General features: G+C 46.5%; 1 protein-coding gene across 1 annotated transcript; it reads right to left on the reverse strand.

Moving 5' to 3' along the window:
* LOC311363426 (zinc finger SWIM domain-containing protein 6-like) lies at window positions 1-25,595 on the reverse strand (the record flags this gene model as incomplete). Its single annotated transcript, XM_084483373.1, has 14 exons — window positions 1-3,502; window positions 4,033-4,114; window positions 5,094-5,257; window positions 5,640-5,788; window positions 6,927-7,062; window positions 7,465-7,710; window positions 8,003-8,152; window positions 8,884-9,030; window positions 10,432-10,587; window positions 11,355-11,534; window positions 13,560-13,710; window positions 14,064-14,212; window positions 15,115-15,516; window positions 25,172-25,595. 14 exons carry the CDS (start codon window positions 25,593-25,595, stop codon window positions 2,622-2,624), a joined length of 3,417 nt encoding a protein of 1,138 aa, XP_084339499.1. The 3' UTR covers window positions 1-2,621.
* Window positions 25,596-27,845: the final 2,250 nt, after the last annotated feature.

A 27,845-nucleotide genomic window follows, 5' to 3' on the forward strand; every position in this document is an offset into this window, starting at 1 on the left:
TGTATCAAACCTTAAAATTCCATTTCATCAGCAAGTTGAAACAGTGGTACAATCTTTTTACGCAATATAATAAATAAAATGATCATAGTTATTTTATAAACAAGGGAGCTAGTAACAGACCTATAGTGAGAACAAGGGAAAGTCACACTGAATCATTTTCACAGAAAAACAAATGAGAAACAAAGGGCTTTTAAAGCACAGAATACAGAATATAAAAAAGAAACTTAAGTAAAAAAAATGTTGTTGATTTGTTATATGAACAAGGTTTGGTAGTTACAAATGGTCATTTGGTTATTTTAAAGCAGCCAAACAAATGAAAAATAAAAATAAATCATGGACCATATACATTAGGCTATAAAAAGCTGAACAGTCAAGACCTAAACAGTTACTTTCTGCCCTGCACAAAGTCTGTATCACTACAGAGGAGGCAAATATACATTTTTGGGCCTAAACAAGTTTTCCTTAATGGCTGACACAGGACAAGAAACCAGTTTTACTGTACCCATGTTATACTGTAGTTTTAAAGGTAAAAATTGTATTTAAAGAGAAATTCCACTGTCAAGCAACATTAGCTTGTTCAACAGAAAAAGGCATACATGTTTAAGGTTCCCCTTTTATTCTGGCAAGCAAAACAACAACAAAACTGGCAGTTGCACTAAGGGTAAAAAAAAGTAAAGAGTAGAGAGTTGTAAATTGCAGTTGATTCAGGAAGAGCTTGGAAAAAAAAAACTACAACAGACACATAGGCCACCTTGCTAGCTAGCATAGCAGACATTGTAGTACTAATAGTGGACTTGTTGTAGTCCAGGGTGAAGCAGAAAGCAGTAGCTGTGCCATTCCAAGTTATTACAGGTAGACTGGTGGACATATTACATCTATGAATAGAGGATGGCCCACCAGTGGAATTTTCCTTTAAAAACAGAGCCATGGCATTGGCTCAACAGAGGTCTATGGGCCTTATTCACATAGCGGCCATCTTGGGTCCTTCTTAGAACCAAGATGGCCGCCAGGGGAATGTGGTCAACTGTAAGTCTCTGATCCAGGGCGTGTTGTTCAGAAGACTAATTAAACCATGGTTTATGGTCCCCACCTGCGCTCCATTATGTGAACGCATGCATTCTGTGTATTAATACAAAACAAAATACGATGACTTATCGTCTCGCAGTTAGCCCGCTTTCTCTTCACCGTGTGCGTCGTCACAGTGCATCACAGTACAACGACTCAACACATTGTTCAGGTCGTCCACCTTTGGATGCTTCACAGCTTGTCAATAAAAGGTGTCAATAACCTCCGTTGCCTTCGGTGACAATCAACTGACACTCGCTGTTGCTAGGTTACTGACGGTCAACGGATCCGATGCCAATGCCATTGGACAGTCACCTGGCCTCAGAATATACCACCTGGCGCACAGTTCAAGTCTTTCTGATATGTTTTTGTAAAAAAAAAAGAAAAAACAAATACCAAAAACTTCAAGTATTTGCATCACATATAATATTCTGTCATAAATTAGTAAATGTATACATTTTTTTACATATTCAGACGCAATAATCTGTGTGTTCTGTACAATAAAATGCTTCTTAACTTTTTTTTTTTGATTTTCCAAAGTAATCCCTGAGAATGTATTTTGACATTTTTCACAAACACGTAACTTGACGACAGTATCTTTGTGTGTTTCTATACTTTGTTAAATGTGAGCAGTATGAATGGCAACACTGAAAAAACAAAAACAAACAGCTTTCTTTTGAGTATTACAAAAACCTAAGAATATTGATTCAAAGGAACGATGATTTCTGTGGATCTTCTTCTACAAACTTCTTTATGTGCCAGAAGGTGGACTAAAGCTTACACACAATCCTTACGAGAGGTAATTGTTGCTTAAGATAGGGAGTCCTCTTGGTTTAAAGCCATTTCTGTTTAGTTTGAGGCTCTAGGTAATCCACGAGGAAATGGAAGTGCAAGTTGGAAATTCACTTGGTGTTACGCAAAAGAGTTTGTATTTATCTTCAATGCTGTGACAATTCTGTTTGTAAACTGACCATGAACATAAATACCAAGTGTGGCTTATAGTTTGTCGCCACTGTAGTTATGTAATGTAATTTTGTCTTTACTTCTGTTTTGTTTTGTATCAAGTCTTTCGTTTGTGCTTTAAATCCACCCCTTCGGGACATCACCAGTGGGAGTGTCTGCTCATATGACGGACAGCTCTCCAGCCTACCACACTGTCTAATTAACTCCTTCCAGCTGATTGGACAATCCCACATTTGTGGTGTCACAAAGGGATCGATTTGAAATAGATAAAATAGGCTCACAACGGCTCCACAACATGACACCTGGTGGTATAATAGGGGCCCCTTTTAAGATGGACTCAAAGCACGCAAAATACTGGTATTTCTATAGCCTCCGGAAAACCTGATTTAATACCATGATTTAGACTGCGACGGTCTAAGCTCATCCATGGAGCAAGCATCACAGGCTCCTTCTTCACCATGGACCCCTGGTTCAGGCTGTCTTAAGCGGCAAAAATCCTGATCCTATTTCTGAACCAGGTGGGAAAGGATAAATCGGGGGGGGGGACGGGGGGGGGGGGACTCAAGTAAAACGTCCATCAGTCTGTCGGTCCGTCACCCAAACCTCTCCCTCACCAGATTCATGAGCTTCTTCTTGCCCTTGTAGATCTGCTTCAGGTTGTCTATGAACTGCGTGAACTGCAGGTGTCCGTCGTGCGCCATCAGGAACGTCTCGCGCGCCTTGCTCAGGAACTCGATGAACTCGCCGTAGTGCCGCGGGCTGATGTGCGTGAGCCGCGAGTGCGTGGTGTTGATGTACGCGCCGATGGTGGCGTCCAGCAGCTTGCGCAGCGGCGCCTTGTCCAGCGACATCAGCTTGCCCGAGTTCCGGCGGCTGTGCAGCGCCGACACCACCATGCCCGGCGTGGTCATGGTGCACCGGCGCAGGATGTCCGACAGCACCGTGGCGCACTTCACGCTCTTCACCACCAGGGGGATGACGGCCGCCAGCTCGTTCTTGCCCAGCGAGTGGCTGAGCGCGCACGCCCACAGCACGTCGTTGATGGCCGGGTGCGTGTCCTGGTTGTAGCTGAGGTTGAGGTGCGTCATGGCCAGCGTGGCCAGCTTGTAGGCGCGCATGGGGTAGCCGCGGTGCTCCATGTAGCGGGCGATGGTGAACAGCTGCGTGTAGCTCATGCCCGTGGCCGCCGTGGCCGCCGCCGCGTCCAGCACAATCTGGTAGGCCGTCTCGAAGGCGATGTGGTCCTTCTCGCAGAGGGTGAGGGCGGAGAGCGCGCAGTTCTGGGGGTCCTTCATGGCACACTGCAGGGCCAGCGTGCGGGCCGACGAGGCCAGGTTCTCCTGCTGGTGGCAGTCCAGGTGGAGCCGCAGCACGGTGCTGTTGGACATGACGGTGGTGGCCACGATGCTGGTGGCCTCCGTCGGGGTGAAGAGGGTGTACCAGTTCTGCATGATGCTGTCCAGTGCGTAGACCCCTGGTGGACAGAGAGGGGGATGACGTCAGGGGTGAGCGGTATGTGCCGTTTTAGGAGGTTTGTTTGTTTGTGACAGTGCGAATGTGTGTTTATTAAACATTTTTACATTTTTGGAGACATCGCCCTCGTTGTCTCTTTATCAGAATCAAACGAAATTACCTTATTAGAATAAGGTGTCTAGTGTCTTTTAAATCTGAATAATTGATTGGAAATAACATGTAATGTAATGTTTCTTCGTAAATATTTAGCATTACAATTAAAAACTCCACTTGATGGTCTTTGATACTAAATAACCTACACATCTGCACTGTACTTAAACACAAAAACATTATTATCGACATTTAATAGTGTAATTCAAATACTAATGGTATATCTTTTTGTGTCCTATTGTGATTTCTATTTTTAGATTGATCTTTTGATCGTTTTGCAACCGAGACCCCCTCCAGGGCGGATAAAGTACCCATCTAAACTAATCTAATCCTAATCTAATCCATTTGCCTAACGAGGTCTTTACTGTGGTCTGGACTCACCGACTTCCGTGGCACAGGTCACCAGCCAGCGCACCATCTCCCTCCTCCTCCAGTTCAGAGTGGACAGAGTCATCCTCATCACCTGCAGGGAGGAGGACTCAGGGTCAGTACCGGAAAGTGTGCATGTGCGCAGATTCAGTAATTGGCCGCGTGGCCGGACTATAACCAAAGGTGTTGGCGGTTGCAGATCAGTCTTTTTTCTTGTCTTTTTCTTTTTCTTTTTTGGGTTCGTTAAAAATCCGCTTCTTAATTTCTTTCCCTCAATTATCATTTGTTTTACATTACATGCACATTGTAATCTCATTTGATTAACAATAAATGTATATTTTATTATTATTAATTTATTAATTTATTATTTATTTTCACATGCAAAGGCCTCTATATTTTGCTGTCGTAATAATTCAGCTGGTCTGTGTTTTCTGTTCAAAAACATTTAACATTAAACATTTAATAAAGAAAGACTATTACGCAATAAAGTCTAACATTGACAATGCATTTTGTTGATTAGTTCATTAATCCTAATGCATCACTGGTAACAGGCTGCACTCTGGTGCATCACTGGTAACAGGCTGCACTCTGGTGACGCTCAAAAGGTTGGCAACAACAACTTTCCACAATGAAATAACAGCTTCAAATGATGGCTGTGCTCATCTGCTTCATATTAAACTACATTATTAACAACACACACACACACACACACTAAACTTGCTCTGCCATCTCAAGTAATAATATAGCATTAATAGCCTAATATTAACAGGTGTACATTTGACAAATTTCATGCCTTTCGTTTAATCTTTTAAAGATAAGCCTTAATTTATACTACGTGAGTAACTACCTTAGTTTTAGCCTTAAGAAGTCTTTAACGGCCAGCAGGGGGCGGACACCATTTTACAATAGCGGGTTGGTAAGTGGTGTGTGTGTGTGTGTGTATGAGTGTATGTATATGTGTGCAGGTGCAGGTGTATGTGTATGTCCATGTGCATGTGTGCAGATGTAGGTGTAGGTGGATGTAAAGGTGTATGTGTGTGTGTGCGTGTGCGTGTGCGCGTCCACATGCGTACCTGCAGCCCCAGCTCCAGGGACACCTTGAGCAGCGTGATGTCGGGCAGGCTGTCCATGAGCGTGGCGATCTTGAAGGCGTCCTGGGCCAGCTTGAAGATGTGCGACGAGGAGTGGATGTTCTTCTGGATGGACTCCAGCACCGTCTGCAGTTTACACGCGTCCCCTGATGGGCCAACAGCAGCATGTTTGCACAACGAAGTCACGGGGAATTACACATTCTGAATTCTAAACAAGAGTATGTAAACAGTTTGAGGATTGTTGCCGTCGGGCTCAACCGAAGCAAATTATATATTTGTCTTTCTGTCTCTGCGCGCGTGTGTGTGTGTGTGTGTGTGTCAAATGTGTTTGTGCATGCGTGTGTATGGATGACTCTGTGTTCATCCAGTGTGTGAGCATGCGAGTGGTAGTGTGTGCGTGCGTGCCCTTGCGTCAAATTGATCTGTGCACGTGTGTGTATGCGTGACAGGGTGGACACTGTCATCCAGTGTGTGAGCATGCGAGTGCTGGTGTGCGCGTGTCCCTGCGTGTGTGTGTGTGCGTGTTACCTTTAGCAGCCGTGAGCATTGTGGAGGCCAGCTCACATTGCTGGGACTCGACGTGGCTGAGTGTGAACCAGCGCGGGTATCGGTTGGTTACCACGGATACGATGTGGTGCGAGCGAGACAGGTCACTGGAGGGCTCCAGGACCGGCAGCCTGGACACACACACACACAGGAACAGCACACTCTCGGTCATAAAAGAGATTAAGGGGGTGTGTGTGTTTGTGGATGATGGCTGGTTGAGGCAGTCTCCCCTGGCCCGAGGCAGACAGATGATGAGGCTCTGGGGCTGGGTGAGGCCTCACACCTGTGCATTGAGCAAGCAATGCACCCGGGTAAAACCAGCCACCACTACACACACACTAAAGGACATCTCATGCATGACTGCTTAGATCACCATCTTTATGAACCATCGTCATCTAACTCTACAATTAACCGGTTTTTAACAGCCTCATCCTGCGTCATGGTTACGGAGCAGCCCAGTAATAGGTTAGTACTACACTGACATTACAGAGACCAATGCATGCAAGCAGTGGTTGAGACATTAAGCTACACATGTATAGATCTTACAAGGTTAAATGGAATTCACTGTAAGTGACTTTGGGTAAAATGTATTCTAAATGATATAATATATATGAATAAAATTCTGATTCCTCCAATAAAAAATGTCTGTGAATCAAATCCCAGCGATGGAAGTCAGGGAATTTGGATGATATGAATCTCATGTATAAAGAGTGATATCATCCATCATCCCGGCAGGGAGAAAACCACAACCACATGACCCCATATCACATTATATTCACACATGTATTAACTGAGCCTTCCAGCACTGATTGAATCATGTAATAAGAATTCCTAAATGTGTGATGGGAATCTGATGACCTCCAGCACCCAACCCCCCTGGTCCGAAACCTCCTTCCTCAATAGGAATCAGATTGCATCATGGGAATTTTTGTTTGCTATATTCCCCCATATGGAGAGGGCTCGAAAGAATTAAGTACATGCTAAACCAACCTTAATAAACCACCACCTAGGCTAACAAAGACTTTGTTTTGCCACATCTCTCATAAGACATGCTGTTTCAAACAACAATGTCAAAAACCTTTCATGATTCATTACTAAACATGACCAAAAAAGCATCTCCTACAACAACTTAAATCCCAATGCTCCTGTGCTTTCAAAATGGAGGACGTTGAGATTGTGATGTTGCTATAAAAACGACAAGCCCTGTGCCCTACGGTGTATTGACAAGCATCCTTAGGCGGTACTTATTCCCACCCGTGATGGACTCACCTCATGGCTCTAAGTGCAATCTTGTATGCCAGTTCAGCATCGTGAGGTAGCAGAGTGGTGAACAGGTACTTAGCGAAGGTGTGCATGGGGACGCTTTCTCTGTGGAGCATCTCCCCTAGGCCGCTGTGGGGTCCGGCTAGAACACACACACACACACACACACACACACTTAGAACACAAACAAGCCTATACATTCATAAATATGTGGAACGGGCCGACATTGACACACTCAATGTCGGATAAAAGGCTCTGCTACATTCTAAAATAGCACACACACACACACACACACACACACACACACACACACACACACACACACACACACACACACACACACACACACACACACACACACACACACACACACACACACACACATGCGCGTGTGTGTTTATGCGTTAAAGTGTGTGCATGTGTGTGTGTGTGCATGGGTTAACGCGCGTGCGTGCGTGCGTGCGTCACCGTAGGTGCGTTGGTTGTGCGTGTGTGTTGACGCGCGCGTCCCCCCGTCGCCCCCGTCGCCCCCGTCTCCCCTCACCCTCCAGCAGCAGGGCGGCCTGCCGGCGGAACACCTTCACCAGCCGGTCGTCCAGCTCCACCTCCTGCAGGCGGCCCAGCAGCTGCTCCTCGTTGCGGCACACCTTCTCCTGGGCGTAGAGGCCGTCGGGCATGGCCCGCTGCTGCCCCAGGCCCAGCAGCGCCGCCTCCACCGCCAGGCACACCAGCGACTCCCCGTCGTCCAGGTAACGGTGCGTGGGGAACTGGGGGTGCTTGACTCTCTTGGCTGTGCAGGGGGGGGGGGGGAAATAGTACGGGAGGGAGAGAGGGGGGTCGATCGATTAAAACAAAACACAACAGGCAGTATTGATTTGATATTAGGAGCGGTGGGAATTCAGGGTGTTGGCTGTTTCATGTAAGTACAGGTGTGTGCGTGCGTGAGTGTGTCAGCGTGTATACACACGTTGTTAGTTCTGTATGTCCGTGGAGTGGGCGTACTTGTGCGTGCGTGCGTGCTCATGCATGCATGCAGCTAGCAGTGTGTGTGAGAGAGTGTGTGTGTGAACCCCAGTGCGTACCTGAGAAGTCCAGCCTGCCCCCCGCTGAGTCCTCGCTGCCCGTGGGACTGGTCCCCATCAGGGTGCTGAACAGCGTGCCGATGGGGTCCAGAGGGTGGCCCACCCAGCCCTCCGCGTTGGTGGTGGAGGTCACGCCCTTATGCAACAAGTCTGTGAGTGGAAACACACACGGCTTAAGATGGGCAGTCGGGTCTTACCGCCTCACAGGCAGAGGACATCAGGTCATTGATCTGCTAGGTAACAAAGAGGAGCTGCACTGCGTATTATTTATAGACATGACTCTGCTTCATAAACATCCTCATTATCACTCCTCGCTAAATCAGCCTTACGGATAATAATAATTAGGCCACAAGTTGTGTTTTATAGCTCTTTCAGATGCATTCTGATCAACAGATTCTGTTGACCTATCTTTGTTATGCTTTTGACCCTTGTACATACTGTATGTATTGACTGTGTTGTGCTTGTCTTGTCAAGCTTTGTGTTTATTTGTAACACAAAAAATGTCTCTCTTGAAAAAGCAATCTGCATCTCAATGAGACTGTTTAAATAAAGGATAAATAAATGTTCTGCCGTCCTGCTTAACTCAACTGGTAAGTCATGTACATGTTACTATCTGCTGGAGTAGTAGTAGTGATGGTGGTGGTAGCAGCAGTATGGGAAGTCCATGTGCCTAGTAAAATGGTGGTGCTAATAGTAATAACTAATAATGATAATAATTCATAAAATAGTTACAAATGTGGTAGTAATAGAATAAGTAGTAGTAGTAGTAGTATTACATAGTAGCATGGAAAATATGCTGTATAATGTATACAGTTAAGTGGTAACAATGAAAGTAAATATATACAAGAATAAAGTGAAGGTAAACAAACAAAGCAACAAACCTTTCTTGTGATTCCGGAATAACTCCAGCTGCTTCTGTTGTTGCCTCTGCAGGGTGTTGACGATAGCGATGGCCAATCGCAGCGCTTCCTTGGGGTAACCATGTGACCTCAGAGCATCCACTCGGGCGCATGCAGTGGGCACATGCTCTGTGGGCACAACGATAACACATTTATATCACACACCGTAATTCACATGTAATTATATCAATCACTTGATCTCAGATGTTTGCATATTAGAATAAGGAACTACGAAGATAGTGTGGTGCGCTAGGGTACTTGAAAAAGATCACCACAACCCAACACGGGTGGCCTCAACATGCCCTAACCGCCTTCATGCACCGCTATGCCATGATTCTGAATTCACTGCAAATTAGAAAATAAATAGCTATATCAAAACAGCAAACTAGCCTGGTCCCAAACCGCTAGCTAGCTAAGCAATCACAGCAGTCAGTTCCTCATGTCTGCCACTAAGGCTGAGCGCCGTCCAACTCAAATGTAAGTAGAGCCATATGTAGGTCTGCATCTCCTTAGATGTTCTCAACAACCGTTCATCCGGTCCACTGTGAGTCATTTGGATGAGGCAGCAATATTGCAAGCAGCAATAGCGGAGGAACCAACAATCGCCCGTTTCCAAACACGCACGTTTTGGTTTCCAAACACGGGCGCTTTACTCGTGCTACTCAACAGGAGTCTTCAGGACGGTACGGCCACAAGCCCAATCGCTTATTACTTATTAAATACATTGTTAGTTATATTATTTAACCCTTACCGTAACGGTAATTCATTTTAGTGTATTTAATATACAGTAATTGTATATAAACATGATTATCTATTATAATTAAGCAATAGATCACGACAGGCTGTGGTATACGGTCATTATACCACAGTTAAGGGGCGTTGTGCGCGGCGACCCCCTTCACTGTGGTATAATGACCGTATATCACTGACTGAAGTGATCTATTGCTTTTATAAAACGGTTACGTAAGTATGGCAAAATGAAAGTCATAGACACCCTCAATTTTGAAAAAGCGAGAAAGTCGGAAAAGCATTTTTTTAACGAATACAGAAAAGTAGTCCCTCCTGGCTGCCTGCAGTGTGTACGGCGGTTGCTATGCAACACACTGTAGCGTCCTTCAGAGAGAAGGCTAGGCTACTATCGAGTTTGAGTGAACTCGATAGTAGGCTAAATTGCTGGTGACCGTGTGCCTATTGCTTTACAACATTTCCACCCTCTCCAGCAATCAACATGTTTTTAGGCTTCAGTGAACTATGCTATCGCTTTTATATATAAATAAACAACAGTTAGAGTTAGGCGTGGAGTGATACTGAACTCTGTAAACTGAACGGGCGCCATAGCCGCGTGCATACGCTCAATATACAACAGTTGGGAACCAATCAGATCGCTTGATTTAAGCCACCCGTTTTATAATATTTGCTATAGACATTGTTATTATTATACAACCATTCATAACGTGCATCACGGTTTATATCATTATTCACCTTATTAATTACACTAGAGTGATCATAATTAGCGTCTATTATCTTTACCGTGCCACAGCGGCCGGCCGCGGGGGTCGAACAGGGAGCTGTGGCGGTTGTCGTGGTAACAGCAGGTGGTGATGATGTGCTGCAGGTGGGGGTCCTGCCAGTGGAGGTCACAGGCCTCGATGGCCCGCGTGAAGACCGTCCGGTGGGGCCGGGCGTCTGACAGGGGGGCAGGGGCGCACGTTAGACACCCACACACTCTCTGTGTGCGTGTGTGTGTGTGTGTATATGTGTGTGTGTGTGTGTGTGTGTGTGTGTGCGTGTGAATGTGATGTGTTTCCACATCAAACCAAACAGCTTATCCAAATCACTGTTTCCCATCCATGTGCAAACTGTGCATGGACGACACACACACACACACACACACACACACACACACACACACACACACACACACACACACACACACACACACACACACACACACACACACACACACACACACACACACACACACACACACACTCTGTGCGTGCGTGCGTGCGTGCGTGTGTGAAACGTAAATCAAAATCAAAATAGAAATGATAAAATATCAAATATCAAATGAAATATGCATATACAAACAAAACACACAAACACAGCGTGTTTACATGCACGAGTGTGTGCGTGTGCTTGTTTGTTGTGTGTGTGCTCCATAATATCAGTATTAGCCTGAAAAATGTGCATTGGAGGTAATGATGTGCAGGCAAGACAAAAACTAAAGTAGCATGGAGCACAGAGAGGAGTGGGTGGGTGGTTACACTAGGGAGTTGTGACATTATGGTGGAGAGGCCGGCTCTCTGGGCGGGGGAGAGAGAGAGAGAGAGAGGCGGTACTTGAAGGTCACACCGGCTACGAGGGGAACAGGAGTCTTATGATAAGAGACAGAGGGGGGGGGGGGGGGGGGGCGGGCTCCTGCTCTCTCCCGATTGGCCGGGACATCTCACCTGGGTGGCCGTGCGGGCCCTGAGGTCGTGCGTTGGTCAGATTGGTCAACTCGCTGCCATGGTTACCGTCCTCCAAGGGGCAGGCGTCCACGCTGTTCCAGCGGCGGAGCTGCTGCAGCCAGGAGCCCTTCTGCTCCCTCTTACAGTGGGGGTTCAGCACGATGCACATCCACAGCGCACCTGGGGACGCACACGCACGCACACGCACACACACACGCGCAGGCACGCACGCACGCACGCACACGCACGCACACGCACACACACACGCACACACAGATACACACACACACCCAGATACAGACAAACACACACAGGCACACACAGATACAGACAAAGACACACAGGCACACACACACACACACACACACACAACCAGATACAGACACACACACACACACACACACACACACACACACACACACACCCAGATACAGACAAACACACACAGGCACACACAGATACAGACAAAGACACACAGGCACACACACACACACACACACACACAACCAGATACAGACACACACACACACACACACACACACACACACACACACACACACCCAGATACAGACAAACACACACAGGCACACACAGATACAGACAAACACACACAGGCACACACAGGCACAGACACACAAACACATATAGACAAAGAGACACACACAGGCACACACACACACACACACACGCACACACTAGTCAACAGCAGTACACATCACATTTGTTTTGTCGTGTTGACAGTTAAGACCGCAATACATGATTAGCGACAGGTTGTTAGACAGGCGACGTACGGCGCCCTGTGCGCTCTTCAAAGACATAAAGTTAAAATGGCCGATGTTTACGGTTTGTGTGCGCCGTCCTATCGCAGGATACACAGCTCTGAGCTAAGCCCATTGTAGCAGAGCAGTGCTTCACTGAGCTCAGCCCATGGGGGGTTCATTTGGGTTGAAGTCGCCTGTTCCTGTTTCTCTGGCAACACTTGCTCTCTGTTGACAACCAACGGCCCGTGTTGACACGCTGTCACTCAACTGGAACGCCATTTCTACGACGCTGCCAGCTCGTGATAATCTAGGAACCCGAACTAAGCTCATTTGAGTGATGATATTGACGTTTGTCGGCAGACAGTAAAGCTGATGGTATGGTTACTGGGGAAAACATCCCCACTCATGGGAGACAGATTTGCCTTTAGTATGAAGGTACTTAAGTGTGCAGGTGAAAACTAAACTCGACAAATATTTAAAAAAAACACACAACTCAAGAGTAAAAGGAGATACACTTGATAAGGAAGAGAAACGGTTGAAAGCTCTTGAGGACGGACCCTTTGTGTTTCTAGTTTCTAGAAAACACATGTGGGGGCTCGAGCGCATCGCCATGACTACTCTTCCGACCCTTAGGCTGTCCTTTACTTAAAGTAAATGGTTGATCAGAATTCAACTATCTTCGTCTTTGCCTACTCATGAGTCAATCATTCTGTTATCCTTCAGTCACACCAGGAGGGGCTGTTGATAAAACCAACAAGAACACATTGTGTTCAGGTTGGTCCAACATGGTCTTCGGTGTCCCTATAGGGTGAATGTCTGTTGACCTGGTTATGACGGACCAGAGCTCCATTATGTTATTATGAAAATCTGGATCCTGCTGTGTGATATCATTTTGCATGAATGAGGTCAGGCATAAACCTGCTGTACCTGTCCACTCGGAAGAGCTGCTCGGTTAAGTGTTGGCGTGGCTTTGGATCTTTAGGACACGTGAGGCGCACAGCCCTGTTATTGTTACACAAATGTGCACCAATATGTGGCGGCACAGGTGGTGTACATTTAACCTAACCTAACCTTCATGCCATTCATTGTATGTATTTTACCTTTCACCCCATGTATTTGTGAATTTGAAATAGCTTATCCCGTGCATTCACCATCTTCCTACTTCACCCTATGTATTTGTATATTTTACATAGTTCACCTCATGTATGTCACGCCATGTTTCCAGCGTTCCTCCTGTATTACCCTAGTTGAGAGCATGATCTGGTATGTTTACAGCAATCCTGTGTATTTACCTAGTTCAGCCCGTGTTACGGTATGTTTACAGCGTTCCTCGTGTATTAACCTAGCTCAGCCCATGTTCTGGTATGTCTATAGCGTGCCTCCTGTATTTACCTAGTTCAGCCCGTGTTACGGTATGTTTACAGTGTTCCTCCTGTGTGTTTACCTAGTTCGTCCCAGAGCTGCCTGTATTTGTCCGTCATGGTGGTCCCCTGCTGTTTCCATAGAGCCAGCCGTGGGTCGCCCAGGAACTGACCGGTGATCAGAGTCAACATCCGAGCTCCGTTGGAGTCCCTCATCTTCAGCATCTCCCTCACCTGGGGTAGAAGGCCACAGGTAAAGACACAGGTACGTTGGAAGACGTAAATTTAGCTAATTTGCTGCAATATAAAAACAGACGTACAACTAGGGAATTTTGGCCGTGGGTGTATGATATTTGTCTGAATGGATGAATATTGCATGAATAGGTGTATGGACAAATATATGGATGAATCTGCAGATGAATGAACGGGTAATTCTGAAGCAATAATTGTCTAAGCATTTCCAAGGCTACAGTGATTACAAGGTACTTCAGAATGCAGGCCACCTGCATACTGTTACCGTCGACTACAGGACGATGTGGTCGCCGTGTGACTGGGCCACGCTTCCAGCATGTGTGGAGAATGCTTACCTTGCTGAAGAGCAGGTTGAGCTGCTTCCCAGAGCCGTGGTACCCTCCCTGGGACAGGAAGAGCTTCACCTGCTCCTGGACCTGCTCCTCGTCCAGGTGCCAGCAGTTCTCATCGTCCACACTGGCCCCTGCTGTGGGGTCTGGGGCCCCTACACACACACACACGCACACACACACAGTGAGCTACCATGCTAATATTTGTGGACTGGGTGACATTGTACCTTATGCTCGCCTTCAGTATATGAGTTCCAATAGAAATGATACTCTGTCTCTCTCTGTACACACACGCTCACCCCGTCTGAATGGAGGACTACAGGAATAAAAGGGATTGTGCTCCACCTTTAACTATAACTCCAGGTATCCATCAAGCCCGACCGCAAGCACATGCATTCTGCATTCCGCCACAAGCCACTCATTTGTCACTTTAAAACGCTGGCACAATGGCAGGCGGGAATGTGCAATCATGCAAATGCGGCCGCAGTCGTTAATTGATGACTAGACGCTGTTGGAACTGGAAGGCAGTCCCGTAGAGAGCAGGTTGTGTCACTCAAACCTGTCCGGAAGCCACACGTCGACTAGAAAGATTAAATACGCACGCACCGCACGCAACGCACGTCAAAAGACAGGGAAATCCGAATCTAAATCAATCTTGCGGCCCCGCCCTGCTTTCCTGACTCGTCGTCATCGACACACACACACACGCACACACACACGCACGCACACGCGCACACGCACGTTTCACCGACATCTGCGGCGATTTCGGGGCAGGTTACAAATTCTCGGCGGCCCAATGCTTTGACAATCACATGTCGTGAAACATCTAAACAATCACATCCTTTCTTCACCATCCCAGGAACCCCAACCCCCCCCCCCCCGCCCCCCGCCCCGCCCACTGCTCCTAGTCCCCCCCTACCGACTCCCTCGTTGTCCCCGTACAGGGACCACAATGGAGATAAACCTCCGGGCTTTATGGTGTCATCTGACTGTTCATGCTGTGTGCTGTTCATGTTTTATATCAAAATGGTCAAATAAAAATCAATCAATCACCCACCGTGCACCTGGTTGATCTCCGAGTCCAGCGACAGGATCTCGTCGGCCAGCTTCTGCGCGGTGGGCAGCACCTCGGTGTGGTGCACCGTGATCAGGTACTGCACGAACTTCTGCAGCTGGTCCCGGTTCATCTGGAACAGCGTCTCCGAGATGGGCAGCCGCAGCTTCACCTGCTCCGGCCTGCGCACGCGGTACAGCGCCAGCGCCACCACGTGCGCGCAGTAGAAGATGTCCTTGTTGCCGCACGTGCACGTCACCGCCGTGATCTTGCAGCGGTCAAAGCTCACGCTGACGCCGCACGGCTGCGGAGGCTCCCCCGCCCCCGCCGCCGTCGTGGGCGCGGCCGGGTCGGACGCCGACGGCGGGGCGGCGGGCTCACGCACCGTCCCGCTGAGGTGGAAGCCTGGGGGGGGAGACGGGAGAAGAGGGGGGGTGAAACACACGCTATAGTGGGCGGATATACTGGGCTACTGTGACACATACTCTACTGCTTTATATACTGTACTACTGTGAAAGATACTCTACTGTGTTATATACTGTACTACTGTGAAAGATACTCTACTGACAAATATACGGTACTACTGTGAAACATACTACTGATTTATATACTGTACTACTGTGAAACATTCTGTTTTACTATCAAACTACCACAGAACTATTCAACACTGAAAAAAATATTTATATCAAATTACTAACACCACTGTCAAACACTTACTCAAAAATACTCTGACCTTCAAAGAGGTGGGGTTACATTTTTTACATGTGTATATATATATATAGTCCTCGTATTTCCTGTTCAGCAGAATGATGACACAGTATACTGAGTTAGATAACCATAGCCAGCTAGCTTCCGGTCTCTCAGACAGAATCAGCGTATTACTCCCTCACAGAGAGTCCCTCCCCACACACATGCCTGAACCACAGCTGACCCGATGACAAGACAGAGAGAGAGAGAGAGCGAGAGGCAGAGGGAGGGAGGGCAGGCGAGAGAGAGCAAGAGGTGGGGGAAATGATGGAGAGTGGAGGGAGAGGGGAGAGGGGAGAGGGAGAGAGAGGAATGGACATGGACATGGAGTGACAAAGGAACCTGAAACAGAGCAAAACGGAGACAGAGAAGAGTGCAAATGTGAGACAGAGGCAGAGAAAGAGACAGAGAAACGCAGAACAAGAGTGAGGAAAAGAGACCCCTGATGGAGAGAATAAGGAGGAGAAGAGGCCGGGACTTCCAAAACAAAGGAGGGGCGTGTTGGTAGAACGCAGGCTTGGAATGCCCTCAGCTGAGCGCTGTGTGTGTGTGTGTGTGTGTGTGTGTGTGTGTGTGTGTGTGTGTGTGTGTGTGTGTGTGTGTGTGTGTGTGTGTGTGTGTGTGTGTGTGTGTGTGTGTGTGTGTGTGTGTGTGTGTGTGTGTGTGCGTGCGCGTTTGGCAGCGAGCCAAACCCCTGAGCTCAGCATTCTGTAACGCACTTCCTCGTCTCTCTCTCTCCATCTCGTAGCTTGCATAATACTGCTCCGAGTGACACCCACGGCAACGAAAGTTAACTCCTTCGACGACACAACAGCAGCGCATCCAGCTTTACTACAAGCTATTAGCCCTGATGCTATGAACAGTTTGCTTTAACACTATAACCCATTAGCCATAATGCAAGAACAAATTAGCCATGAAGACATAACAGTTATAAACTATTAGCCACAATGCTATAACCAAGAAACCTTAGGGGTTATAAACTATTACCGATAATGCTATACAACAATTAGCCTGAGGATGATTAAGGCTATAAACTAATTAGCCCTAATGTTATAACCAACAGGCAACTATAAACTATAAGAAGCCTTAGGGGTTGTAAACTATTTGCGATGCCTTAAGTTGATTAAGGCTATGAAATTATTAGCCTTAATGCTGTAACTAACTAACAACTATAAGCCTTAATGCAAAAAAACAAAACGCTATAAAAATTGACCTTACCCTAACCTAATTCTATGACACATAACTCTAAAGCCCGCTTTAGAAACATCCAACAACCAGGAATCCATCTGACCCACACTGTGGACCCGCTGTGCCCATGTACTCAGATTCATAGCCCTGTTGGATAGCCCTTCAAAGACCTGACAGCACATACCAACAAGTGTTCTTGTCCCAGTTTGTATATTGCGTAATCACAGCCTTTAATCAAACGCTTTTATCCACTTTCTTGACTGATCATATTTGAGCTATGTTTTCTGGCCTTTGTTTTGTCAGAAAACACACATTGTACGAGAACAGAACAGGGTGCAGTGTGTTCTGTGGTTTAGTGTGTATTTGTACAAATACACACTTAACCAACACAACGCCTACCCAAACACCTGTTGTGCGGAGTTAGTGGGCTAGTGGGGCAAGTTTCTGCTGGTCTTGAAACACCTCTGACCCCTAGCCTCTGAACTGCTCACAGGTGCTCAACAGACTACACAACCAGCCTATGAACTCTCTCTGTGTGTGTGTGTGTGTGTGTGTGTGTGTGTGTGTGTGTGTGTGTGTGTGTGTGTGTGTGTGTGTGTGTGTGTGTGTGTGTGTGTGTGTGTGTGTGTGTGTGTGTGTGTGTGTGTGTGTGTGTGTGTGACGTTCCCATGTGGGACCATTGAAAAAGTACACCCTCTACTCTGTAACAGCAGGGGTATTCCTTGAATTTATGGTAAAATAAATGAAATTGAAAATTTGTGAACAAACACAACACAATAAATAGAACAACGTGTTCCACTAGACATGTCACCGCTGTTTAACAAAACAAGTTGTTTACTTTCTATTGATGAATACCACAGGTATGATCCGGGTAAAGCCTTTACTAGACAGACAGGTTCCTTTATCACGCGTTAAAATAAACACGTGTGCGTGCGGAAGTACCATATTCATTGCCGCCTTATCGCTCTTTTCAAGGATTAGTCACAAACGGATTGCCGTTGAACAAAGAACAGCCTCTATCCTGTGTGTGCGTGTGCATGTGCGAGCGAACTGAACGTGTTCAACTCGTCCGCGGTACCGGGCCAACATTTCAGAACAAGATTGGACATGATGGAGGATAAACTGGCTGTGCCGGACCCAGTATCTGTCCGTCCGGTGGAGCAGAACATGACACGTGAAGCGGGTTGAAGCTCACCGTCGACAGAGAGAGACGGAGACAGAGACAGAGAGAGCATCTGAAAAATGTCCACACGTGGGAGTGGTGACTCAAAACACCTGGTGGTTAACACGTTACGTGTGTACTTGAGTGAGAGTGTGGGTGTGGGTGTGCTCTGTGCGCGTGCTCTCGCTGATTAGTCAAGAAATCCCAGTTGTCTGAGTAATACCAACCGTCTGTCGTGATGTCACAACGGCACACCCCCCCCGCTATAAAAAAAAACAAAAGAGAAGCAAGGGGAGGGGCCCCAGGATGTAGGTCACGCCGTATCGTGGCTCTACATCCAACCAGAACAACATAACCTCTTTATCTCCACTCTATCTGGGTGAACCAGAGAGCGTTGGCTTGCTCAACAAAACTACTGAGGAACCGGCCCCGTGTTTAGCAATTGGCCCGGCAGGAACGGCCGTGGAAACGGGGCTGTGTTGCTAGGTTTCACATCCCTTCTCTGTCTCTCCCTCTCTCCGCATCTCTCTAACCCCCTCCATCCTGTCTCTCTCCCATCTTCTGAACCATTTCCTGCAATGCTAATCTTTCACACCTCCATTTTTCTTTCAACAGTTTTGTTTCGACGGGGAGGGGATTGTTATCACGTCCGCCATCTTGCTTATCAAATCTGAAATATCATTACCCTGACCAATGACAAAGCGATAATAAAATCAAGACCAACACATACACTCTTTAAGAATGGAACGTACTAGCTCAATGAGGGAGGTCATGAACACGTTCACGTTCCGTCTCAAACATAGTAGGTACACGGACAAAAGTGCCTGTGTCCCCCAAGCTAAATCAATACAACATTTGCCTCCTAAATTCTGGTCACCTAGGTAGTGGAATGGACCAAAATGTTGAAACATCACAGTGAACCAACAAAATGTAATGTTTCTGGGGATTTTGACTGCCGGGCCGCGGCATCTCTGAGCAACATCCCTAACCCCTAGCTGTCTGTGGATTAACTTCCTTTGTATTCACTGTAGAATTAATGATTCTCTAATTTCTCCAGCGTTTGTGGCGTTTGGGACAACGCTACATCCTGCAACCATGTTTACAACTGCACACAAACTGTTGAAACATGCAACAATGGCATTTCTGTGAGGCATGCTGAACTGAATGTGAAGATAGAGGCCGGAGAGATCATTAGGAGGGGGAGGAGAAGAATGAGAGAATGGGGGAGAAAACGTTTAAAAAACAGAAGAGATCCTAGAGGAGGGAGGGGTTAAACAGGAAGCAGGAAGTGGCTGATTACAGGATTGCTGACTGCATGGGAAGGGAGGAGGGGACGAGAAGAGGAGTTGTCCACAAGTCCACTGCCAGTGATCACTCTCACACACACACACACACACACACACACACACACACACACACACACACTAAAGACGAAGCAATCTAAAATAAAAAAAAACATAGTGTCACCATAGTGAATATTCTGGTTCAATTGAGAACTAGAAACCTGGTTCACATGGTGTCACGCAAAGCGATGTCAACCACTGACTTAGTATCCACCACTATTGAGTCATTAAGCACATACGCATTCAAGTGAATATTCAGTGAATTCCTCTACATGTCTTTCAGGAGCAGGATGGGGGGGGGGGTTAGGATTTCGCTTCAGCAGCCCAGGAAAGATTTGCACCGCCTTTCTTTATAAAACTAACTTTAAAGCAAGTTGTGAGTGGCAGGTCAAAGGTTACTGGGTGAGAGGAGATGATGGAGGAGGAGGAGAAGGAGGACAAAGGAGAGAGGGAATGGATGGAACAGAGATAACTGGTAGGAGGGGATCACCGTGGAGGATAACAGTAGCATGGGGAGGGGGGTGGCCATCATTAAGACCCCCCTCCTGTCCCGGCTGAGTTATGGGTAACTGCCTGTTGATGGATGACACCCTTAAAACCACATTAATAACACAAGCATTTCTCCTGAGCCACTTTGGATTAACACACAGCTGGAGCCAGAGTGGTGGTTGGGTAGTGGTGGAGTCCGCTGCCCCACTGCTAGTATCTCCAGCTCTCCATTAGGTTTCTCTGCTCTACTACCGCTCTATTGCGTATTGGACTTTAGACAATTGACAGATGCTTTAATTCAAAGCGACTCGTGGTGAATTCAGATGAATCATATTAATAAGGAGGTAGGGTGGCATCTTTCCTTAGAACGCCTGCATGTAGGTGGCAGAGATCGTGGTATCGAACCCAGTACCTTTCAGTTGGGGGGCCCTAACGAGGCTCCTAGGATCCGCCACTGAACTCTATTCAATGTTAATTAATAGTAACAATGGTATTGTTTCACTATTATCTGTGACTTCACGACATTCTCTTCCATTTTTGGTTGTGTGGCCCTAATCAGCGCGGCCTCCTTGACCTCGGTGGAGGCAGGAAAGAGCCACACACACAATTGTGTGCTGAAGCCCTGAGTGATCTGAAGAGATCCTTTCAAAGGCGGTGTGAAGGCCACAGCTCTTCAGGGGCCATTCCTCTGAGGCCACGTGTTCCCATGATGCCAGGCGTTTGGCATGCTTTGACTTGCTTTGTTGACTCCTTGAAAGCCCCACGAAGAATAGCCCTGAACCAGAAGACCCTGCAGGGCTGGAGGGCCACACTATGCAACAGTGCTCCCTCGATAGGTAGGGTTCATGAGCTGGATCCACTGTGTGTGTGTGTGTGTGTGTGTGTGTGTGTGTGTGTGTGTGTGTGTGTGTGTGTGTGTGTGTGTGTGTGTGTGTGTGTGTGTTCAAGGAGATAGATAAATCAAATATGAACAACCATATGTTGTTGTTTGACTGTTGAACTATTACTGAGAACTAGCCTTGGCCAGAGCCCTCTGTACTGTGTGTGTGTGTGTGTGTGTGTGTGTGTGTGTGTGTGTGTGTGTGTGTGTGTGTGTGTGTGTGTGTGTGTGTGTGTGTGTGTGTGTGTGTGTGTGTGTGTGTGTGTGTGTGTGTGTGTGTCGTCCATGCACAGTTTGCACATGGATGGGAAACAGTGATTTGGATAAGCTGTTTGGTTTGATGTGGAAAAACATTGCAGACATTCAGCTACGTTGAATGGAATGCCAATGGAGAACGTTCTGGAAAATACCTGGGCAGAACTCCAAGCCCAAACCAGTAACAACAGGAACATCTGACAAGTGTTAGTTCCATGAGATAGGGAGCTTTAAACTTTAAACTCCATGCACTCATTGTCCGTTTGTCACCAACGAGCTAACGTTTTTTTCTAGCCTTCAACTGTATCCGCTTAAAGTCCAAGCAAACCCCTTGTTTCAGTGGAAATGCGAACACTATGACATGTAATAAACAATTGTTCTGGGTTCAGAGTTCTACGAAGGAGGGGGGGGAACGTGATATCCCCATGGTTACAAAACACGCCAACTTTGTTTCTAGCTACTACACATTGCTGAGTATGAGCATTATAATGAGTGACACAGTGTATGACAAACGCCACACGGCGTTGGTATACTATCAGTTTCCGAAAAATATATAATAGAACCATCTCTCGGACTCAGACATCAATGGCCGCCCGGACGGAGCTCAGAGAAGATTGTCACATCATGATTTGATGAGAACGGAAAAAAGCATTCAATTTCTTTACACCTGGATATTATGGTAGTTTAATTTACCATATAAATGTAGTGCATTTACCATAAGCAGTACTTCAGTTTGCAGTTGTATTGACTATAGGGCCCCAGTTACTGAGGAGATAGTAAGTATATATTCGGGGTTCGGGGGGTCATAGTAAGGTAGGCATGATAGGCACAGGACCGGGCTGTGTTGAACTGGTTTCTGGTCACATGGGGGTATCAAAATGCTTGAAAGAGGTTGAAGAGGCTGGTCGAGATTCCTCTGTATGGTGACAGTGAGCCATGCTGAGCCAAACTGGTGGGACGCAAGTCAGAAACGCCGAGCCATTGAGACATACCTGGCCTGGGCACGTCCCGCATGTACAAATAGCAGGGAAGTTTTCTTGAAACCTTGCGCCTACCGCCGGACTGAGTTTGTAGCTCATTTGAATTTGTGGTCTACATTAACTAATCAGATATTACTTAAATAGTAGACCATCACGCATAGTCAGAGCCCCGTCTATTTGACTCATAGTGGCATAACACTATGGGAGTGGCATAACAGTAACAGGGTAATAAACATAGAAGTGTAGATTTATATCATGTTCTGCCTTCAAGCTACCTAAAACACACATTTTGTATTTTTGATTGACATCTTATTCCAATAGACAAGTAAAGTACTATTTTTATAAGAAAGAAACTCACGAGAGGAGAAGGAAAAAAGCAGATAGAAAGATGAGGAACGGAGGACCATTCTGTCACCAATAAACACTCCACTCACAGGCGGAAATAGGCAATCAAGCATGTACGTCACGATCACTTATTAAACCTTCAATACCCGACGTGCAGGAATCCCAGAGACCTGAGATAAGGACGTGCTTATGGCGATGCCCTTGAGAGGCGGGTCGGAAGACTCTCATTGTCGGTAGCCTCTCGATTATTTGGTGTCCGAGGGAGATTACATTCCAGGGCATGTCAAATCATTGATTTTGTAAGAAATGCAAGATATACAAAAAATGTTATGTCATTCTCTCTGACGGAGGAAGATTGCATTTAGAAAAGAAAAGAAAAAGCAAGATGCTTTCTCGCCCAACCACCAAATTAGTGATGTACCTGGAAAGAATCACTAAGGTTATTTTATTCCGATTTGATTTCCCTGCCATATGTATCATTCCAATGAAGGCTAGCCATTGCCAAAAACATCAGCATTTGTTAATAACATCACTGGGAATCCCAGAAGCTATCTCTCATACAAAGCTTGTCATCATATATCCCTCATAGATGGCATTGGAGCGAGTGCTCCAACTGGATATAATCATCCTCTTTGTTGTTGAAAGTGACATTTAACTACGTTAGACCCAAACTGTAACCTTGGTGCTAAAAGTGCCCGATCACCAATGCCAAAACTTAATTTCCAAACGGCTTTGAACCCTGTGCAGACGTTATAAACAGCAAAAGCCCCAATCGGAGAAACACATTCAGATAACCAAAGGCTAGGAAAGTGTGCTGTTGACTGTAGCTTGTGAGTGCAAATGTGTTGAGCTCCCTGCCTTCACATTTGCATACAATAGTAATGGCAACTGGATAAATGATTACCATTAATGGATCAGTGGGATTCCCTACCCTTCCTCTCTACAATGTTAAAGTATTACCACAGTGTCAGTTATCTTCACTTCAGATAACAGAAAGAAAGTCCCAGTATTAGAAATAGAAGGATCCGTTGGCAGATGTTCAGTATTATGTACACAAACATAAGACTAAAGCTGTGAAAGGATTATTCCTAAATTACCTCCCACATTTTGTTTGATTTTAAATGTGATTCTTATTCCAAAAACGGCTGTGGGCCATGTGAACGTTTGAAGCGTCAGACTGCTTTTCTTTGTCTGCTTTAAAGCAACACATGGAAATCCGTACCATTGTATTGCTACAAAGCCAGGCAGGGAATGTTTCAAGATTGTAATTCAAATATAAACCACAGTAAGTAAATTACGGCCGACAGACACTCTGGGTCCAGATCACCGACCGACCACATGGGACCAGAGAAGTGCATGGATGTGATGGATGGAGCGTTGACTCCTCCCTCGACACACAGTATTAGCTGATCTTGGGTTTCCGTCATAAGGACTTGGTGCAACCCCACTGGAAATAGTGAGGGTCGTATGGTGGCCAACCAAGGCCAACTGGTCTAGTCTACTCCTCATACACTTTCAACTCTATTTCCGCTTTAGCGCAAAGTACAGTTAAAATAAATGTGGTGCGTTTTAAAAACAAATAAATAGAAATATATATCTACATTAATGCTATTTGTTCCTGCCTGGCGTTTGGACGGCTTAGATTAGTGTCCAGTAATCCAAGATGTGTTTCATATCTAATGACATTATGCTAAAATAGGACGTGTACCCCTAATATGCTCTGGTAACTTTGCGTAATGTAATTAAACACACACATTGTCTCCCTCAAAGGACATATGAATCTGACTAGTTCTACCCCAGCTGTTTTATATTCCCAGCTCCCTATCCCTGAAGATCGATATTTACATTCATAACAGTGGGGTGAATATTGAGCAGCATATCGGATATGCATCCTCCACCAGTGCCTGGTTGATCACCAACACACGCGGGGTGATGGTTCTGTTCCCACGACCTAAACCAGATCTTTTTTCCATTGTTCTATTTTTGTGTCTGTAGCCTAACCTCGTTTCCGTCAAGTAATGACTAACTTAATCGCAAAATAAACCAAACTTTTCGCGTGACCAGCATTGCGGCGAATCGATAATAACCCCACATGCATAATAATAAACATGATATAAACAGAGCACATCATAATACCAGCCATGTGATATAGCCTGTACGTAATCATTTGTTGCGTATCGGGGTCATTAGTTTTCCTGTTGTGACTGCGTGTCTTGTTTAGGGCCCCACTACTTTATTTCCAGAAAAAAATACAATATTAAAATGTCCTTCTTGGCGTTGCCTAGTTATTGCATAAGATAAAACATACACATCGACATAACCACGGGAACGCATCCAAACTATCTCAAAATGCCCTGACACGTGAGCTGAGCTGTGGGTTGCTGGGTCTATTATGTTTCTTTAACGGCAGAGCACAGCGTTCCGATTACGCATTAGGTTTCGACGCCTGCATCAACAGCGCTCAGCCGGGGTGTATGCACACGGTTTAAAGCCCCGGCCAGCTCTCTAGGTCTGTTGTCTACCTTACATTTCCTCGGAGCTATTCATTGTAAAGGGCCTCGATGAAGCCCAGGGCGATATTTGTGTGATTCGTCTAGTCTTACTGGGACCGATGTGGTTGGTTTTACCCGTGTGACTGGTTGGTGGTGGTGGTGGTGGTGGCATCACTTACCGACTTGCAGCACATTGTCCACGCAGCCACTCTCCAGCAATGCGACGCCTCGTCGGAAGGGGAGTCGCGTTTCGTCGTTGTTCTCCCCGCTAGATCCCACCTCGTCTCCCCCGGTTTTAAACGACGAGTACATACAAATCTCCCGTTCGCTCCGTGGGAAAGACCAGAACACGATCCGCCTCTGAACCGGTTCTGGGATCCGTTCGAAGCGTTCCTCAACCCGCTGAAAGGGCCACTTTTCGGCGACTTTTCTCGCCGCGATGTCCAAGAGAGATTCCGGGCTGTGGGTTTTGCTCGACCCGCAAGTCACCGAGCCGCCGCATGGCATTCCTCCTCCGGCCCGATGGCCTTGTCTACATGTCGCGCTGTGGCCCGGTCGACAGCAGAGCCTTTTGGCTGAGGGCGGCTGTGTGCGCTCCGCCATGATAGCTTTATCCACGGAGGAAGTCAACGTACCATATGAGCCGCTGTCCCTGTAGCCTATAGACAAACCCCCACTTTTTTCGGAATACAGGGCGGTTCTTCGTAAAGGCTCGTCAAGCCCCTTTGTTGACAAATCAAGAAGGGGCGTGGCTTACGCTCGTCCGGGGCGCTGGAGGAAAAAAGCGGAACGTGACACAGAATTACAGATTTTCCGTTTGTTCTTTGTCGTCTAGAAAAATAAAAGGGGGTTGAAATAGAGGTTCGTTTTTAATACGCTCTCACCCCTGTAAAACGACGTTATGACGGTGTTTAAATGCGGGACAGTGGAAAGTGTCGGTGGGTTGTCGGGGCGGTGATTCTGTCAACAGGGCCCTCGTGGTTTTGTGGGGGAGGGCGCAGCGGTTGTGTGAGACGCCCTTTGTGACGTTTAAAAGTCCATTGGAATGTGGATTTGTTCAAAGGAAATATATTGGATATCGTCCCAGTGCAACCATTTAGCTGGTCGCCTTGCTATTAAACAGGGCGGGTTCTGTGGGTCTCTATTACATCTATAAATATCAGAATTTCGTCGTCGTGTATCATCGCGCGAGTAGGAAGGTGAAGATAATCTTGGTAAATCTGTCAGACTGCTTGCAACGAAAAGGCAAAGCCTCCATGTTCGACCAAAATCAAATTAACAAAAATGTTTCCTGATGCCGCGTTTCGAAATTTCGTATGCATACAATAAAAATCCACGAAATCATTGCAAATAAGGCGTTGATGTTTGAACATTTTCCATATTCCGCGGAACAGCCCCCCCAGCTGGTGGAACCGAGCGGAGCATAATGGGCTCGGCGTGGTCGTGCTGTGTGATTGACTGTGGTCCCCGGCGGTCTCATTTGCAGCAGACAGTTCAATAAAAGCATGTTGATGACCGCCTCCATTCTCTCAGCATGGTTTAAACAACATGGGAGCCAGAGGAAAAGGATACGAAACACATGCACGCGCGCGCACACGCGCGCACACATGCACGCGCGCGCACACGCGCGCACACACACACACACACACACACACACACACACACACACACACACACACAACTTCTACGTGCGTGCTTCTGTGTGTGTGTGTGTGTGTGTGTGTGTGTGTGTGTGTGTGTGTGTGTGTGTGTGTGTGTGTGTGTGTGTGTGTGTGTTGCTCTCGCTCTCTCTCTTAAAAATCATACATTCAGATATACACAGCCTTTCTGTAACATCTTTAATATATTCAACTGGTTCCATCCTGCTCCAAGCATGATGTCATTATCCAGACTCGTTTAGCCAAAATGGTTATGATGTGTTTGACATTATGGTCTTCCTGGCTAGTGGGATCATAATCAGCACACACAGACACAGATAGACGCACGCACGCACGCACGCACACACACACACACACACACACACACACACACACACACACACACACACACACACACACACACACACACACACACACACACACACACACACGCACACACACAGAAAGGCAAGCATCCTTGCGTGGCGGGCTCATTTGCATTCTCATCAGTATGCGTGTCATTTATTGGTGAACTTTAATACCCTAACTGCTGCATAATACACCTTAATTAGCATAAAAGTAGTTAATCCTCAGATTAATCACCAAGTTCTCGGTGGGAGGGGGAGGGGAGAGAACGGGAGGGAGGGAGTGGGAGGGGGAAGGAAGGAGAGGCAGAGATACACAATGGAGACAATAGAAGCATAGAGAAGACAATGTAAATAAGAAACTGAAGTCTGGCACTGTGAAGTAAGGTGTTGGATAATACATAAAGGAAATACAGAGATAGTAGATTTGAGAAGTGGGGGGCGGGGCAGAATTAATTATTTATCTTAAACAATTAAGATAAATTGTCCAAATATGTACAGTATGTAAATCTCCACCTTGAGAGATAAACTAAGATCTAGCTATCTTGACATGAATAAGAATGACTAATCAGAATCAAATGATCAATTATAAGGAAAGAAATAATTAAATTAAAAATAAAGGAGCCGTTTAATGTCACTTTTTTTCTTGACATTTCCGAATTCATTTCCTGGCCCATGAAGGCCGAACATTAAAAGGTACCTCATGAACCAACGAGCGAGATCCTGTTGAGGAGTAACTCAACCGCTCATGGGCTCCAAAATATTTTGACTCAAAGGAGCTCATTGAACGCAGTGCTGGCAGAAGGGCCGGCTGGGTGCCCGGGGTCTCAACAGACCGATCACCTCTGTTT

The sequence above is a fragment of the Micromesistius poutassou genome, assembly GCF_964030765.1.
Source record: "Micromesistius poutassou genome assembly, chromosome: 18".
NCBI classification, from domain to species: Eukaryota; Metazoa; Chordata; class Actinopteri; order Gadiformes; family Gadidae; genus Micromesistius; species Micromesistius poutassou.